An 18,696-nucleotide genomic window follows, 5' to 3' on the forward strand; every position below is an offset into this window, starting at 1 on the left:
TCATAATAACAATAAATGAATTAAATTTAAGTTTAATGAAAATAAATAACTGGAAAGCACCAGGAATAGACACTATATATGGGTATTATTTGAAAAGAATGTCATCATTAAGAGAACCATTCTCAATATCTTCAATGAATGGTTAAACTTCCCTGAAAACATCCCATTAGACATGATAAGTGGAAGAACTTTATTAATCCACAAAGGAGGTGATAGGAACGACGTCACTAATTATCGTCCTATCAGTTGTACAAATGTAATTATGAAAGTATTTACATCAATATTAAAAGAAAAGATTCACAGAAGACTTAACATGAATTGTGAATCATTTAAAATAAGTAGTAAGCAACTGGGATGTAAGTTACAATCTTTAGCTGCTAAAGAAGGAATAATTAATAGTTATATGTTAAAGCAGCAGAAAGAAGAAAAATACCCAAAATATGATGAGTCATATTATGACATTAAGAAAACATATGACACTGTCAACCACGAATGTGTAATTGAATCATTAAAATATTTTAATGTAGAGAGTGTCATCATTGACATAATTGAAAGTATGATGACTAGATTGAAGATATTCATCGGTTATAAATTTAATGAATATCTATGATATATTAAATTAAATAGAGGAATTTTACAAGGTGATTCCTTATCAAATCTACTCTTCATCATACAGATGAATGTAATTTCTCAAATCATCGAAGAGAAATTCCCAAAATCAAATCACACATTATATATAGATGATTTGAGAATAATGACAGAAAGTAGTGAAGAAATGGGAATAATCTACAACGAAATTGATGATAAATACATCAAAAAATGGAAGTGTCATCAAATTAGTGGATATTTTAGAAGATGGTTTGAGTCAAAATGAGTAGATAAAACTACTACAGTGAAAGCATGGAAGTCCATCAATATTAAGAAAAATCAATTTCTCCAATTAACTAAAATGCAAGATGGTGCAATATTTTGTGGGTATAGAAAATCAAAGATAATGAAAAATGAAAGATTGAAATACTGCCCACTTTGTAAAGACAAGATTACAACAGTAGAACACATTCTACTATCTTGTATTTATCATAAAAAATCACAAATGGAGAAACATGACAATATAGGCATTATAATATTGATTGATAAGAAAATATACAATAAATAATCAATATAAAAAACCCCCATATGAAACAGTGTTCAAATATAAAGACATCACAATGATATTGAACAAACAAATAATGCCTAAAAGTGATGGACAATACCACAAAATACCAGATATATACGTATTAGATAAAAAGAACAAAAATAATCTATTATTTGATATGACTAATGTTGAATATCACAATATTAATTGAGAATATTGGAAGAAAAGAAATAAGTATAAGGAATTAAAGAATAGGCTAATGAAAATAGAAAAATTAAAAGATGTCAGAATAATACCAGTAATAATCTCAATAAATGGATTAGTAAATAAAGAAAGTATCAGACTAATCAAAGAATTAAAAATTGAAATTGACATTGTTAAAGAAGTAAAAAACCTTGTCATAAAAAACATGATGGATGTCATGGAATATTGCTTCAATCACAACCAAACATACTCCGTAGAGCTGCTAGAAGAAGACTCATTGAGATTAGTCTCCCCTGAGCCAGGAAGAATAGAATCTAATTCTATTAATACTTAATTAATTACTTATTATTTAATTAAAAAAGTTTTTAAGCAAATTTGTATGACACGTAACATAACTATTACTTTATCATTTACACTACCTTATTTTCTATTATTTTTATATATAGTGTCTTGGATTATGGAGATTAGTTATTTCCTATATTTCATAAAGGATTTCACACAACCATTTAAAGCAAATTCTACTATTTTTATATTATCTTCATAGAACATATTCTTTTATTGAAAATTATTATCTAGTTTTAGAATAAATTAAAACGAATAAGGTGTTGGTACTATTCAGACTTTCGTTGAACCAATTTTCATAACAAGAGTTTGTACGTTTTAGAAAAGAAGAGTGTGACAAAGACAAAAATCCGAGAAAAAAAACAAATAATTGAATGGAAGAGACTTTAGTGCTACGTTGTTGAGCTGAAACTATACAAAAGGTTTTTTGAAAATATAAAGAAGGAAGAGATGAAGAATAGGAAAAATAGGAAAAGATAAAACAGAGAATAACCTGAAAAATAAATGATTTACAAAAAGTAAGTTGAAGAGATACAATGATACCAATACAAAACAGAAGAAATAAGAAAAGACAAGAATAATATTGCAGAGAGAAAAAAGATAGAAATGAAGAAAGAGTAAATTAGTAGTTTATTACAAACTATTTAAACTCTATTGAAAAAAAAAATAATTTAAAATAAGACAAATAAATCTAAGAAATAATTAGGTGAAACGGTAAAATAAAAACAACATTGAAACTAATTTGAGACGAATATTGGCTATATTAAGGAAGTACTATGAAATCCTCAAGTTATGTACAGACAAAGGTATTGTTAAGAATAGGAAACTAAAAATAGAAGAAACAATATTTCAAAGAAAGCTGAAATAAAATAAAAATAGATAAACATTAAATAATAAACAAACTAAATATCTACATTTTGTTTATCAACTAAACAAGAGCAGAGTTGTTTATTTGATAAACAAAATATAAGAATGGTGAATGTAGATAATAAATAATAGAAGACTAGAATAAATGAAGAAGAGAAAGAATAACAAAAAATAATAAAAAAACATAAATTTTAATGCGGTAGATTTTTAGAAACTTTTTGTAGTACTTTCTTAATTTGAGAACAACAAGGTCTTTTCGAAGGGTCTTCTAACCAACACATTTCAATTAATTCTTTTAAAGAATTATCAATAAGAATATTTGGTTTAAATTGTGGTCTTTCTCCTGCTCGAATTTTATTTGCAATTTCAGACATAAACTTACAACCAACAAAAGGCTTTTCTCTAGTAATCATTTCCCATAAAATAATTCCATAAGCATAAATATCTGATGCTGTAAGAAAATGATGAGTATTAAGTACTTCTGGTGGAAGCCATAACGGATTTTCAACCATACAATGTTCATTTTCATCATAAGGACCAGAAAGTCCAAAGTCACTAAGTACAGCAATTAATTGATGTTGTTGATTAAATTTGAGAAGAACGTTAGGACTTTTAACATCTCGATGAATAATATTTCTTGAATGTAGAACGTCTAACGCATTATTAATATTTTTAGCAAATCTTAAAACCATAGTCATTGGTAATTCATTACTTTTAATTCCAATATAGTTTTGTAATGTGCCTTCTCCCATATAATCAACAAGTATTCCTAAAGGCTCTAAACAAATTCCATGTAGTTGTAGAATATATTTAGTATGTCTAATAGAACTTCCTCTTGTTAATTTTAATACCTCTAATTCTTTCATCATTTCTTCAACTTTTAAAGCAACAAGATGTGCAGTTGATCCTAATCCAATTTTTAATGATACTTTATCATAATTATTAAATGTATACATTTTAAATGCCATTTCTTCTTTATGACTAACTATGACTCTATTAACTTTAGCACTTCCTCCAAACCCTTTCATTTCTTTAATATCCATATCTTTAGATTCAAATAAAGGTACAATAGAACTATTTTCCATTTCATTTAAAAGAATATCCAATGCACAAGTCCCAATCATAACTGAGTGTTGTTTATTGAATAATATTTCTGTTTTTCCTTCTTTCCTTGCTTCTTTAATTTCTTTGACAGGAACCACATCAATTTTCTTTTCATCTTTTAAAATACATTCAGTACATCCAACATATTCTTCCAAAGTATTATTTGATGCTACAGCAATAGTGTTGATAGCCTTTTTTATTGATTGCATTATATCAGCAGATATCTTAACTTGACTAACAGAGCTTGTATTATATCTAATACTGATACTAATTCTTCCATCACAATATTGTATTTTAATTAAAAAGGTAGTTGAATATCGTTCATCTTTTAATATTGTTGCATCGTTATATATTTTATCATATAACTCCATTCCAATAAGAAGTAAATACCCAATTAATTGCATATACATTAAATAGCATGGCTTACCTAAAACAAATTCTCTCATAATTTCCATTTCATTTTTTGAATGTAAAGGCCATGCATTTTCTTTCATTTTAATAATTGATGGATGTAGTACAACTGGAAAAATATCTTTTTTTGATGCCAATCGTTCTCCTCCTTCATCAGGAGATAAAGATTCACTTCTTCTTTTACTTAAAGATCCTGTTTCTGCTAATGAACACCTTTTGTTAGTTCCTGATGCTCCAACTTTCCAATTTAATTTATTCCTTTTAGGCTGTTCAACAGGGATTTTTAATTTTTCAATAACTTTCTCTGATTCAGCAGTAATTCCCATTTCATTAATCCAATTAGGATAAATCATAAACAATGCATTATGTGTTTGCAATATTCTACAAATATTAATAATATCGTCACTCGTCATTTTATTTAATCTTTCAAAATACTCTCTTAATGGTCTGAAACTAGATAACTCTTTTTCCACAAGGTTCTTCTTTTTATCAAATACTTGTCTTAAAATATATCTTCCTTTTGGACAAGACTCTGAACCTTTTTTAACACATTCACTAATTCCTTCTTCAGTCTTCTTTAAATCAAAAATTACTCCAATATTACTTAGTTCATCTAATGTTGTTTGGTCACAATTGCTGTTATAAAACTTAACCAATTGAATCATTTGTTTAGTGGTCAATGTAACTTCTTCATATTGGGTTTGGTATAATTCCATTCCAATACGTCTAATTTCTTTTTTATAATTAAGTTCTGAATTAATAGAACTAACTAATTTATCAACCATTGAAGGTCCAGCATCTATAATTTCTACGTCACTACCAATAGTCCCACTTCTCTTACACTTTCTTTTCTTTAATAAACAACACATTTTTTTCTCTCCAATGAAATAGTATTTCTTTTCATTTGACAATATATGATGAGTTATTAATCCAGCTTGGTCTTTTACTTCTTGATGAATAATATACAAATCATCATTAGCCATACCGTATGGAATAACAGTTTTTTCTACATCAACAAAATTTAATATCAACTGTGGTTTTGTTGAATTAGCACTTATTTCTGAGACAAATTCAAAATTACTTTTCTTATTCATTTTAATCATTTTCTTAAATATTGAATAAAACCCTTTTGTACAAAATACATGAACATAACATGGATATGACATTGGAATACTATTAGGAATTGGTTTTAAAGTGATTTTACTTGTTAATGGATTATTATCAATAAGTAATGTCTTTAAATTTTTTAACATTGATAATTGACTAGATAAAGTTGATATTTGATTGTTTGATAAATTAAGACTCTCTAATGTAATGCAGTTATAAAACGCTTGTGGTAATCGTTCAATTTTATCACAAGATAAATCAAGGTATCGAAGTTTAATTGAAAATAGTTGTTGTGGAAATGTTGAAGTAGTTCTGTTCCTACAAATAAAAGTTCTTAATGAGGATACTTCAGCTAAAGCATTTAACTTTAATTGTCTGTTATCACTGATATCTAATTTTTCTAAACATTTTAATTTAGATAAATCAGGAAGTGTTTGAAGACTTTGTTTTGCAATGAATGTACGTAAAGAGCAAGGTAATTCAAGATATATTGATTCACCTGATGCTTTACAATGATTAGAAATATCAAGATATTCTAATTTAGTAAGAAATGAAAATGAAGGAAATTTGATTAATTCAGAATTAATAGCTGATGTTTCAGAGATATCTAATGATGTTAAATTAGTTAATTGAGAGAAACAATTATAAGGAATATAATATATAGAACAAGTTGATATATTTAAATCTTTTAATTGTGATAATTCAGTAATTTGTGAAGGAATTGTAATAAGATGATTTTGGCTTATGTTTAATTGAGTTAATTGATGACATTCTTTTAAATTTTCTTGGACAGGTAAAGCAATAATTCCTTTATTTTGTAAATCAAGATTTTGAATAGAAGGATTTAAAGGAAAATTACAATTTTTTCCAACATTCATCCATTTAAGAAATAATAATACTAAACTTTGTACACTAAATAAATTCTCATTATACATATCTATAAGACTGACATTTGTTGAAGAGTTATAGCGTTGATTTTTTAATTTATTTTTCATAACTAATAATCTAACAATTGATCTTTGTGAACGTGATTCATTAAATCTTAATCTTCCTGACATACAAATAAGTTCTAAATAATTAAGAAGTTGTTGTGAAAATTCAAATGCAGATGGAATAGTCATAACAAATAATGAAATAATTCTAATAAATATTAAAAAAGAATGAGGAATAGGACAAATTTCTCCATTATTACAAAAAAAGAAATAATTACTTTGTATAAATTCAACAAATATTAATTCTACAAACCCATTATAAGTCCAATAATATTTATCTGTAATAAATTGAATTAATGAAGAATATAATGGTAATTCTGTTTCATTATCTCTTCTTGTTTGAAGCATAATAGATTCTCCAAGTTTAACTTTAACAAATAAAGAGAAAACATTATTAAAGACAATTGATATATATTTAATATATTCATCAAATATTGTAGTTATTTCTTTAAAATTAGTTGTTTCAGTAAATTTCTTTGCACTATCAACAATTTTATTCCAAATAATATTAACTTCATCACTTGTTTTAAGTATCATTGAATCATTCTTTTCTTGTGGACTAAGATAGATCGCATGATATTTTTTTTGAACTTCATCTATTGTTGATAAGAAAAATGATTTTGTTTTATCTACAGTTTTTGATAAACTTAATCTACAAATTGTACAACCATTAGAATGTTTATATAAAAATATACATCCTCTAATATTAGGTAGTTCTTTATTTTCATCAACATTATTTAATTGATATGGAATAACATATTCATTTTCTTCTTCTTTAAATACTTTAAATTCATTTGAATTGATATGAATTCCATTTCTATTTATCTTTTTTTCTCCATAATTTTTAAATGGTATTTCATATGAAATACATTCCACATCATCAATTGGATAATTATCTTCAAATACGCTAGCCATTTGTAATTCATCTCTAAAGTCTTGTAATTGTTGTATACTTTGAAATGCAAATAGAAATAATCGTAAAAGATTATCATACATTCTTACACATACTTTTTTCTCTTTTGTAATATCTTCTTTACTATCAAATGATTTCATTTCCATAATACTTCTTATTGGAATATATGATAATAATAGCAGTCTTGTATTTCTTTGAAAACATTCTTCATCATTTGGAACCCACCAAACACGAAAATTAGTTATATAAATACGTCCACGTTCCCATTCTTTTGTTGAAACATCATTCATTTGTTTATGAAATGTATAAGTTTTATCTGATATAAGAATGTCATCAAATTGTTTAATAATATATTCTCCATAAAGTAGTTTATTATTTAATTGAAATAAATTCATTTTAATATAATTTGTTGGTTTACGTGATTTCAATGAATAAAATATTAATAAAAATGTAAAATCCATATCTAATGATATAGGACTAATTAATGAAAACATAGTCTTCTTAAATACATCTTGAAAATGAACAAATACACTTCCTCTACTATTCATTATTACTAACATAAATCTAAGAGTTCTTATTAAAACATTATATTGTAATGGAGTAAGACAAGTCTGAAGTACTTTATCAAATGATCTAACAAATGAATCATCATCATCCCTCATATGATCATGATAAAATTTGATCATTTCTCCAAATGATGTTTCTGATATAATTTCATCAAATGAACATAAATAATTCCTAATAATTAAAAATGCTACAGTAGAAGCTTGTTTTTTATCCATTGAATTAAATGGTATCAATTTACCATTATGGTGATTATCAATATATTTATACATTTGACGTAAATCACTGTCATCAATTCCTTGATTTTTTAATAACCTTTCTATCCAATAAGTATTAACATTCATTAATGTCTTAAATCATAATAATTAACAAACTTCCAAAATTAGTTATATGGAAATACGCTTTAATTTTCTTTAAGACAGTATCACATTCTACAATTCTGAATTTATATTTTCTTAGATCCTGCATTTTTAATCGTGAAATAGCATTTCCATCCATTTTATACATCTTAACTAAATCAACAAAATTCTTTGACATATTTTCTGATGCCCATAATAACGCAGTGTCATAAGTTAAATATTGTAATGGAACAGGTGGAACTTCTTTTTCTATTTTACTTGATAATTCAAAAAATCGAAATGAATGTTCAACAAACAAAGGAATTCCTTCAATCGTACATTGTTCCCCTTCTGTTTCATTTTCTTTTGTTTTTACAAATAAACAACAACTAGTAGCATTTCTTGTTTGTTCATTAAATGTACATGTACTTTTACTTTTATGAGACGTCCTATTATCGACTTTAGTAATTCCTTTGATATGTTTATTCACTTGTGCTGACATATCTCAATACATTTGTTAGTTTTTTTTTCTTAGTGAAAGATATATTTTATTATATTTTTCTTATTATTATTAGTTTTACCCCTTTAAAGATTATTTTTCTCGTTTTTTTTTTTTTTTAAACTCCATTCACAAAAGAAGAAAATATTTCATCTAAAAAATTTTTGAATCTATTAATAAGAGAGATGACTTAATTGTTGTCTTAAGTCTTCATACCGTTTTGTTAAATCATTAAATTCTTTCAAATGTTTTTCTTTAAGTTGGATAATGTGTTTTTTATCTATTGAGGATGGATCCTTGTTTAATTGTTCAATAAATATTGATTGTATTTCTTTTAACTTTTTAACAGTTTCAGAAAGTTCTAATTGAATTGAATGACGAGTTGGTTTTGATGAAGTAGGAGAAATAGTATGTTTTAATGAATGACGAGAAGAAGATTTAGGTTCTTTTGGAGATTTAGGTTCTTTTTGAGAGTGTTGTACATCTTGGTTATTAGTGATAGATTCTTGTGAGTGTTGAGACTTTTTTTTGTCTTGAGAAGCATGTGTATTTATCACTGTTAATGTTAATTTTTCTTTTTCTTTTCTCAATAGTTCTTCTCTCTTTTGTTTTTCTTTTTGTTTATCTAAATCAGATTGTGTATGTTGTTGAGGTTGTTGAGTTTGACGTGAAAAAGATGATGTTATTGTTTTTGTTAAAGGAATAGATTTTTGTTTTTGTTGTATATAAAATCCAATGATTGATAGTTTATCATAAACAGGAGGAACAACACCTTCTTGAGATTTAAATATTGTCTTTTCATGTGAGTTTAAAGCTGTTAACACAATTTCTTCGTTTGGTAATATTAATTTAATAACATTATTTTCTTTTTTTATCTGAAGATTTCCTTTTCTTATTTTATCTGCGATATCATTTTCTACTTCAAAATGGTAATATTTCTGTGATTCATTTGAAAGTGGCGTAAACATTGGTTTCTCTTTTTTAGTTTTTCTTTTAATTTTTCTTTATTTTTTTCTTATCACTAACATTCTATATTTCTTTTCTTACTACAATTTTTCCGTGTTATAAGACATAATTAAATAAGATATAAAAACACAAAAAAGTTTAGATAAAAAATAATTATAAAATAAATAGCGTAAGGAATAACGAACAGTTAAAGCTCAAAAAGAAATAATACTAAGAAAGGAAGATATTAATTATTTTGAAAAAAACTTAATTATTTAAAAAGAATTTGTTGAATGGGAAAAACAATTAAACGACAAATTAGTTATCATGAAATAAGTGAACAATTAAAGAAAGAAATGATAAATTTTGAAAAAGAATATAAATTAATTCCAACAAAAGGCTCAATTATGAAAACTTATTTAAAAAAATTAGAGAAGGAATTAATTTCTTTACATTCCATTCTCAGTTTACAAATCCCAATTGACAATGTTGAAGACCAAATGAATATACTAACTAATCTTTTTGATATTTGGAGATTATTAATTGATATATTAAGAGGGATAGATCAATTATTATTACCTAATGTATTCTATAAGTTGTTAATTGTAATATTATTAAGGTTTGTATTCTTTCAACAATACTGTATGTTTATCAAAAATATTAATATGAGATTAGGAGTGAGATACAACCACATCATCTTATTATTAATAATCCTGCTATGACTGATTCTAATAAAAGTCAGTTTATTGAAAAAGCAAAAGAAGTTAAATTTTTATTATATGATACGTTCTATACAATGAATAATTTAATGAATGAAAAACAATTAATTCTATATGGCTCAATGGAAATTCGTCTAAAGCCTCTTAAAACAGAAAAAAAAGAAAAGAAAAAAGATATTAAAGATAAAGATTCTAAAGGATTAGATAAAACTCCAGAAAAAAAAAGAAAAAAGGTTGATATTATGATTAAAGACGCATTACCTCAAAGTGCTATTTCACCAAGAGAAGGTAATAAAGAATTTCAACCTTCTCAAATAGGTGATGGAGAAAATGGAGTTGGATCACCACGAGTAATAAATAGAGATGATTTTAATGAAACTTCCCATGATGAAGAAAATTCGTTATTAATGACACTTAATGAACAAAAAAGATTATCTGTATTATCAAAAGTATTAGTAAAACCATTAGAAGAAGTAAGAAAAACAAAAGATGAAAATATGACAAAGAAACAAAAACGTTTATCAGCTCATTTTGGAGTTGAAATTGGAGCAGAAGATCAATTCTTTTTTGAGAATAATGTTTCTCCAATATTTGTTCAGTTCTTTCCACAATATATTGCATACACATTTTTTCAAATACCAGAATTTAGATTAGAATTATTACAATTAATAAGAGATGATAATATTGTTGAATTGGGTTTAAAGAAATGTCAAAATAATGATGAAATGAAAGAAATTAAAAAACAATTTCCAAGAGTATTTGGATTTGATGATATGTTTGATTTATTAGATGAAGATGAAAATAATATACAAGAACAATATTTTTCATTAAAAAAGAATTGGATGGAATTGTTTTTACCAACCAGTGATTTTTTTATGACATTTTTTTATTACTATGGACAATTTGTATATTATTCATTAAAAGGATATGACTTTGAATTATATGGAGAAATATTTGGATTAAAAGAACTTATTGAGGTTTATGTTAAACAACGGATTGAAAAGATTAGTGAACATTCTTCATTATTAATGAGAGAAAATGATAAAAGATGTGTGTTATTACATTATCCTTTTATATTAGATTATATGATTATTAAAATTATTCATAATACCAATGTTTATAATATTGAACAATGTGACTTTATGATTGAGTCATTCACAAAATGGCTAAATACTTTAATTGAACATCAGCGATTTTGTACAACTGATTTTATTCTTGACTCGTTTATTGGAGCATTAGACAAGATATTTGAAACTGACCACTTTCAATTAATTACATCAACTATCATTATGTTATTTAATTCATCTTATTATTTTATTGGAGAGTCAAGAATTAAATTATTTGTTGAATTTCTTACAAAAAAATGGTTCTTTACATTATTTACTCATTGGAATTATTATGTCCGTCAAGCCTTTCATCATTTCATTTTATATAAATTTCTTTTTACAAGAAGGTCCCATCTTAATTGGGCTCGTTTTGATAAAACAGAAGTTGACGTATATAAAAGACAAGCTTCCTTTGGTGTTAATGGTGAAGACATAGATCGGTTTGTTTTAGCTTCTATTGATGAAAAGATAACTTCTATTCGTTTGGTTTGTGATGGAGATACAAATAAATTATTAGTCATGAAGAAGGTCTATTGCCAAGCCGCATTTGCTGAATATGAAAAAGCACTCAAACTCTATAATGATTGGGATAAATCAAAAGCATTAGAAATCCCAAAAATCAAACCAAATTTGAGTGAATTTGATTTTGAGAATCTAAATTGATTAAAAATGTGTATTATTTATCGTTATATATAACAAAAATGAATAAGACAAAAGTAAAACTTTGTAAAACATGAAACAAAATAATCTAAAAAAAGAATGATGTGATTGAAAGAATGAAAATAGAAAAAAAGTTGAACTTAAAATCAAAAATTTGTATTACTATGTCATTACTCAATGAAACCACAACACCAACTAAATTAAGTAAAAAAAAGAAAAGTATTTTCAATTCTGATTGTATCACATTTACACCTATTGGTAGTGGTTCTTCAACACCTCGAAGAGAATCTATTCTTAGTTCATTACCGAATGATGAACTTAAAGAAGTTAGTATCGAAAATGTTATCAGTGAATTATATTTTGATCAATTAACATTAACGACATCAATAGTTCATATCATAAATATCAATTTACCAAAAACACATATTGTATTACATAAATTTATGCATGAATTAAATGAATTAGATAAATATGTTACAGCAGTTTATGGAATAACTGCACCTTATTTACCAAAGAAATCTTTTTATCCATTGCATAATGAAGAAATAACACAATATTTACAAGAAGTTATTTGTCTTGATAAATTTTTTGATTCAATTTATGTAAAAGAATTCTTTCGTGAAAACCATCAAATATCACAGTGTATGTCTTTACATCATCCTCAAATGTCAGGTGTATTAATGAAAGAAGGATATCTTTTAAAACGATGGAAAGAACGTTTTGTAGTAGTAAAAAATTCATATTTATTTTATTTTGTTAGTGAAAAAAGTATGGTAAGACTAGAACAACCACGTTGTATCGTTTCATTATCAGGTGCTATTCTATCGACAAATGGATTAGTTATTAAAATTACTACTAAAGAACGTCAATCCTTTAATTTTTCTTGTACTGATGAGACAACACTTAATCAATGGCTTGTTGCTCTTAATGCAGTTATTTGTTTTAAACCATCCCCACAAAAACAACAAAGAATGACAAAAAAATATACATTACTTGGAGTTGATGAACTTAGCACACCAATACAATCAACTAAAGAAAATAAAACTGTTACTCCTCGAAGAAGTACAGAATTTCTTATTTCAAGAGTAAATTGTTTGAAAGATGAAGCAGATAAAATAATTGAATCGTATGAACATCAACCAGATAAAGAAAGCCTTGTAATGGTATTAAAACAATTTAAACAAATTCAATCAGTAGATTTATCATCTACATCTCTTATTGATTATTATAATAGTAAAATTGTGCAATTTGGAGATGATCCTCTACTTTTTAGGTTTCTTCAAATCTTTAAAGAAATACGTGAATTAAGTGGAATGCGTCCAAATGTACCTAAATTATGTACCTCTCCTTTAGGAAGATACAGTCTTCAACCAAAGTCTTCTTGTTCATCATCACAAACAAGTCCAAGAACCTTAACATCTCAATTTACTACCCAATGTCGGTTATGTAATAATACTTATTATGTTGATGAATTAACTAAACATTCTTATTATTGTAAGTTATGCAATGAAATTTGTCTTAAACAAACGACTTGTAAAACAAGGTTATTGGCTATTGCTGAAGAGATTAATAAACAAAAAAGATATCATAAAGGAAGTATTGAATATTCTGGTCTTGCAGAAAAAGCTTTAAAATGTTCACAAATAGAAGTTATTAATCAAAATAATATTGACTATATGAATGATGCAGAACAATTATTAGAACAAAGTATTAATCAAAAAAGTGATGTTTGTTATAAAACATTCGCACTAATTGTAATTAAATTAATTAAATTAAGAAGACAAATGTTCATTAATATATTAAAAGGTGATTATGGAGAGAATGGTAACATGTGGGAATTTCTTTCTGTTGTTAGTAATGAATTAGTAATTGAAGATCCTCAATCAAAATGGCAACAAGTTGGATTAGATGATTTTGAAGTCATTAAAAAATTTAGTGAAGGAGCATACTCAAAATTATATCTTGTAAAAAAGAAAACTACTGGAGATGTTTATGCAATGAAAGTGAGTAAGAAATCAGATATGAAAAGAAAAAATGTTATTGATGGTGTTTTAGCAGAGAAGAAAATTTTACAATTATCTAATACTAGGAGTGTTGTTAAATTGTATTATGCATTTCAAGATAGTAGTAACTTGTTTCTTGTAATGGAATATTGTCCTGGAGGCGATTTAAGATGTATTTTACGAAATCTTAATTATCTTGAAGAAAGTGTAGTAAGAATATATACTGCTGAAATTATATTAGCATTGGAATATATTCATTCGTTAGGATGTATTCACAGAGACCTTAAACCTGATAATGTGTTAATTGATAAAAATGGTCATTTATTATTAACTGATTTTGGGTTATCAGTTGTTGGGTTATGTAATGAACAACATGGAATTAAAGAGTCTAGATTATTATGTACACCTGACTATGTAGCTCCAGAATCATTAAGAGATTATTATTATTGTCAAGCAAGTGATTATTTTAGTTTAGGGTGTATGGTTTATGAAATGCTTTTAGGAATACCTCCATTTCATTGTGATTCACCAAATCAAATTTTTGAATTAATTAAAGAAGGGATCTATGATTGGCCTGAAGACGTCAATATTAGTGAAGAATGTAAAGACTTTGTTAATGGATTACTTACTGTTGATTATAATCAACGTCTAGGAGCTAAAAGTATAGATGAAATAAAAAATCACAAATGGATGAAACCAATTTCATTTGATAGTTTGTTGAGTGAAAGTAGAGAGGATATATTCGTTCCTGAATTAGAAAATGAATTAGACACAGGTTATTTTGATATTGATGTTGATAGAAACAACACCTTAATTAAAGATGAAGACTGGACTGGAGATAACACATTCTATTCATTTGACTGTGTTAATACTAATCAAGTAATTGACCAAAATATTGAAATTGTTGAAAGAAGAAGTAGTGCAGTTAACCTTTGTGATGACGATGATGAAAGTTCACAAGAAACAACAAGTGAACAAGACGATAACAATAATGATATGACCCGTTCAATGAGTATGTTTAACTTCCATCATAAATAACATACCAAATTTTATTGTTTTATATAACAAAATATTAATAATTATTTTAGTATTTATATTTTTGTTTTTGTTATTAATTAAAAAAAACTAGTAAGTTTATCAATAACTATAAGAAAAATAAAAAAAAAAACAGAAAAAAAGGGAAAAACAAACAATGTCTGTGGTTGAAAGAGAAAGATGGTCATTAGAAGTTGATAAAGCTGTTGACCTTGTTAAGGCTAATTCTCATGAAGGAATTGTACCAAGCCAATACAGTAAAAAGTTAAATGATTCTGTCTTGCAATTAGTACTATCAACAATTGAATTAGTAAAGGTTTTAGGAAAAGATGGAAGTGAAGATATAATCACAAAAACTTTAGACACATTTAGGTCATTGTTATCTGTTGTTAATTTAAATGCAAACAATTCAACATATTCTGTCATTGCTTCAGCATTTCACTTATTTAATTATCTTCATATCTTTAGTCAAATGGATGACTTTCTTTCTTCAGCACAACATCTTATTAAAGAAGACACAACTCGTAGCATGTATTGTATGTACCATTACTATGCTGGAATGACAATGCTTATCAAAAACAAACCAAGTGATGCCCTTATTCATTTAACTGAAGCAATCAATTATATTCCAGCTGATTCACCTAATTACAGAAAAACATTAATTCCATTAATTGTCTTACATTTAAGAAAAGGAGAATATCCCCCTCAACAACTTCTTTCTACTCACCACTTAGAAGAAGAATTTACTAATTTAATTCTTTCAGTCGAAAGAGGTGATGTAGTATTATATGAAAATGAAATAAGAAAGCATGAAGCATTCTTTATTCATCATGGATTATTCTTATTGGTGGAGTCTTTAAAACTTATTGTTTATCGAAATCTCTTTGATTTAGTACAAAAATCTTTAAATACAAATAAAATCCTTTATTCTGCTTTTCAAAATGCCCTTAGTGTGTTTGGTAAAACTTGTTCTGAAACTGAGTTAGAATTTATTGTAGCCAATATGGTTTATAAAGGGTTAATGAAGTGTCAGATCTATCATCAATTTAAAGCATTTGTTCTTCCTCCATCAAATGCTTTCAGTTATTTTGAAGATAAGTGATTGGTTTTTTTGTTTATTTGGTTGTTCTTTTTTTCTCTTTGAAAAATAATGTTCTTCTGAAAAATGGAATTGCAAAAATTAGTGATATTGTCTCATTGCTTCGTATCAATATAACTTCTGAATTAATTTATAAAACTCTTAATTAGAATTACTCTTTAATTTCTATTCTATTTATTTTACTTCTTTTATTAACATTTTTTATTTATCTATTACTGTGTATTTGTTTGAGGTACTATATAAGAGTCAACAAAAAAAAGTTAGATAAAAGCCATTTTATTATTGTTATTGGCGAGAAGTGATTTTTTTTTCATTTTCTTCAATGTGTTTTACTTCTAATTTATAATTATTTTTATATTATATGATAACTAGATTGTTCTTCTTCTAATGTGCTGCCAGAATTTCCTGTGTAAAACATTAAGTCTTTCATAGTTTTGATTATGATTGTTCGTAGGATTTTGGGGAAGTCTAATTTTAATTTCAGTGTTTTTAATCTTCTTACTGACTCTTTGTGTATTAATCCATTTATTGATAATATTACAGGTATTATTTCTACATATATTATTTCTCTATTGTTTCTTAATTTCTCTTGTAAATCTTTATATTTATTTATTTTATGAATATAATTTAATTCTAAATTATTATCCTGATATATAGCAACATCTATAATATATCATTTCTTTTCTGTAATATTTTGATATTATATATCTGGTCTTCTATCATTGAATGCATTGTCACTAACCAATAAATCTTTATTGTAAGTTATTACCATTTCATCATTATTAATACATTTAGGAGGATTACTAAAATCAATTGAATCAAATTCATTAAATAGTGTAATTAATATCTGTTTATATATTTGTTTACATACATAAGAGTATTTGAGATTTAATACTTCCATTCATACTTACTCCTTCTTGCATTTTTACTATTTGGAGAAATGAATTTCTTTTTATATTTAATGACACACATGTTGTTATTGTTAATTTCTTATCATTAAAAGTGCAATTTGCATTTCATATATATTCACCACATTTCTTTCCATTCTTTTAAATATATCTTCTTTGGTACATAATCAATATAAGATTAAAATTATGAAAATAATAATATTTCAGTAAAATCTAAACCGTAATTAATAATACAGATAATATTTACTATTATCATATTAAATAAAACCCAATAAGAAGAATGAAATGGTTAAGAACAATGAGTTATTAATAACTAATCATATCAGATAATTAAAAATATAATGTAACCAAAATAAAAATTAATTTAATCAAACAATTTTAAAGATAACTTAAAGAAATTATTGATAATTAAAACTAACCTTATATTTTTCCATAAAATGAATCAATTATATTTTTTTTGAATTAAATAATATTTTCATGACTACCTTTTAAAATGAAGTGGTTATTTGGAATGACACCTTTTCATCATATTCTTTATATAATAATGGGTATGTAAAATTAAATTCAATATTATTTAAAGAAACCCCAACTCCACAACTAGAATTAATACAATCAAAACACTTTTTTCCTTGTACTTTTGCAAATGATAATAATCCAAAATTTAGATATCCAAAGATACTAGTATTTATTCCAATTGGAAGTCTATAATGAACCATTTCTTGAAACGTTGCAATAAAATCTCCTCCTAAATGTTTTTCTTTTTTGTCTCCATGACATCCTCTATTTCTAAATCCTCTTAATTCATTTCCTCCTAAATAATAATATTCTGACATTCTAACCCACTTTGGACTTATCTATTCTTTAATTTTTTTTCTTTTAGTCTTACATTTATCTTAATTAAATATATAATTATACTATTAACAAACAATCATTCCAACATGCATTTGGCTTGTTAACCAACATCTTTTCCATTCATCTGTAATAAATTTCATTATTATGTTTGGCTTCATAAATAAATTCTCATTATATACTCCAATCATATTTTTAATTAAATACTCTAAGTGAATCCATTTCTTCTTCTTCTTTCCTTTTAGTGTTGTTTCAATACTATATTCCATCTTATTACTTCCATCAATTATTTCATGTGGAATTCCTTCTAAACTATTATCTGCTTTTGCTGTAGTTTTATTACACCTTTCTCTAAATGTAACACTCAAGTATTTTCTCTGGTATTTAATTTCTGTACACATATTATTCTCTTCATGAACAAATGGAAATGTTTCTTCATATTCTTCATGACAAATACCCATTGAAAACAAATGCATCTCTTTATTAAAATAATAAGGAATTCCTATATTAAATGATGGTTTAGGTATTGTCAATTTTCCTCCTTGCATTCTTGTTGTCATTGCAATTTCTCCATGTATTCCACTTTCTAAATAATTATTAATTTCACCTATTCCTGATATTTCAATATTATTTGATTGGTCTATAGAAGTTCCTATTTTCATAGTTATTGGTTTACTTATTTCATATTCTTTACCTCTTAATGCAACTGACTTCTTTTTCATTTGGATTATTTTTAATTCTTCTAATCTTTTAATAACCTCTTCTTCATCACAGCTTTTAAATAATTCATAGAAATGTCTTTGTGTTGTACTTGGTATTTCTTTCATTTCTTTATCATTTATTTGTTCTTCTTGTTTATTCAATACTTTGTTATACATAACATTTAATTAAAAATA

General features: G+C 25.5%; 6 protein-coding genes across 6 annotated transcripts, besides 4 other annotated features; 3 read left to right on the forward strand and 3 right to left on the reverse strand.

The window, feature by feature from the left end:
• Positions 1 to 804: part of a repeat region that runs on past the window's edge.
• Positions 795 to 1,687: a repeat region.
• A 1,052-nt stretch (positions 1,688 to 2,739) lies between these two features.
• On the reverse strand, positions 2,740 to 8,479 carry EHI_078170 (protein kinase domain containing protein; the record flags this gene model as incomplete). The annotated part of the gene is made up of 2 exons (XM_646902.2): positions 2,740 to 7,958; positions 8,014 to 8,479. The coding sequence occupies 2 exons, from the start codon at positions 8,477 to 8,479 to the stop codon at positions 2,740 to 2,742; spliced, it is 5,685 nt and encodes a 1,894-aa protein (XP_651994.2).
• Positions 8,480 to 8,649: 170 nt separating this feature from the next.
• Positions 8,650 to 9,444, reverse strand: EHI_078180 (uncharacterized protein; the record flags this gene model as incomplete). The annotated part of the gene is made up of 1 exon (XM_646900.1): positions 8,650 to 9,444. The coding sequence occupies one exon, from the start codon at positions 9,442 to 9,444 to the stop codon at positions 8,650 to 8,652; it is 795 nt and encodes a 264-aa protein (XP_651992.1).
• A 695-nt stretch (positions 9,445 to 10,139) lies between these two features.
• EHI_078190 (uncharacterized protein) lies at positions 10,140 to 11,909 on the forward strand (the record flags this gene model as incomplete). The annotated part of the gene is made up of 1 exon (XM_646899.2): positions 10,140 to 11,909. The coding sequence occupies one exon, from the start codon at positions 10,140 to 10,142 to the stop codon at positions 11,907 to 11,909; it is 1,770 nt and encodes a 589-aa protein (XP_651991.2).
• Positions 11,910 to 12,022: 113 nt separating this feature from the next.
• On the forward strand, positions 12,023 to 14,947 carry EHI_078200 (uncharacterized protein; the record flags this gene model as incomplete). The annotated part of the gene is made up of 1 exon (XM_646898.1): positions 12,023 to 14,947. One exon carries the CDS (start codon positions 12,023 to 12,025, stop codon positions 14,945 to 14,947), a length of 2,925 nt encoding a protein of 974 aa, XP_651990.1.
• Positions 14,948 to 15,101: 154 nt separating this feature from the next.
• EHI_078210 (PCI domain containing protein) lies at positions 15,102 to 16,046 on the forward strand (the record flags this gene model as incomplete). The annotated part of the gene is made up of 1 exon (XM_646897.1): positions 15,102 to 16,046. The coding sequence occupies one exon, from the start codon at positions 15,102 to 15,104 to the stop codon at positions 16,044 to 16,046; it is 945 nt and encodes a 314-aa protein (XP_651989.1).
• A 290-nt stretch (positions 16,047 to 16,336) lies between these two features.
• Positions 16,337 to 16,940: a repeat region.
• Positions 16,919 to 17,100: a repeat region.
• Positions 17,101 to 17,439: 339 nt separating this feature from the next.
• EHI_078220 (uncharacterized protein) lies at positions 17,440 to 18,678 on the reverse strand (the record flags this gene model as incomplete). Its single annotated transcript, XM_646896.1, has 2 exons — positions 17,440 to 17,805; positions 17,878 to 18,678. The coding sequence occupies 2 exons, from the start codon at positions 18,676 to 18,678 to the stop codon at positions 17,440 to 17,442; spliced, it is 1,167 nt and encodes a 388-aa protein (XP_651988.1).
• Between the last annotated feature and the right edge of the window lie 18 nt (positions 18,679 to 18,696).

This window comes from Entamoeba histolytica, genomic scaffold (assembly GCF_000208925.1).
Source record: "Entamoeba histolytica HM-1:IMSS scf_1104750517485 genomic scaffold, whole genome shotgun sequence".
Taxonomy (NCBI): Eukaryota; Evosea; order Mastigamoebida; family Endamoebidae; genus Entamoeba; species Entamoeba histolytica.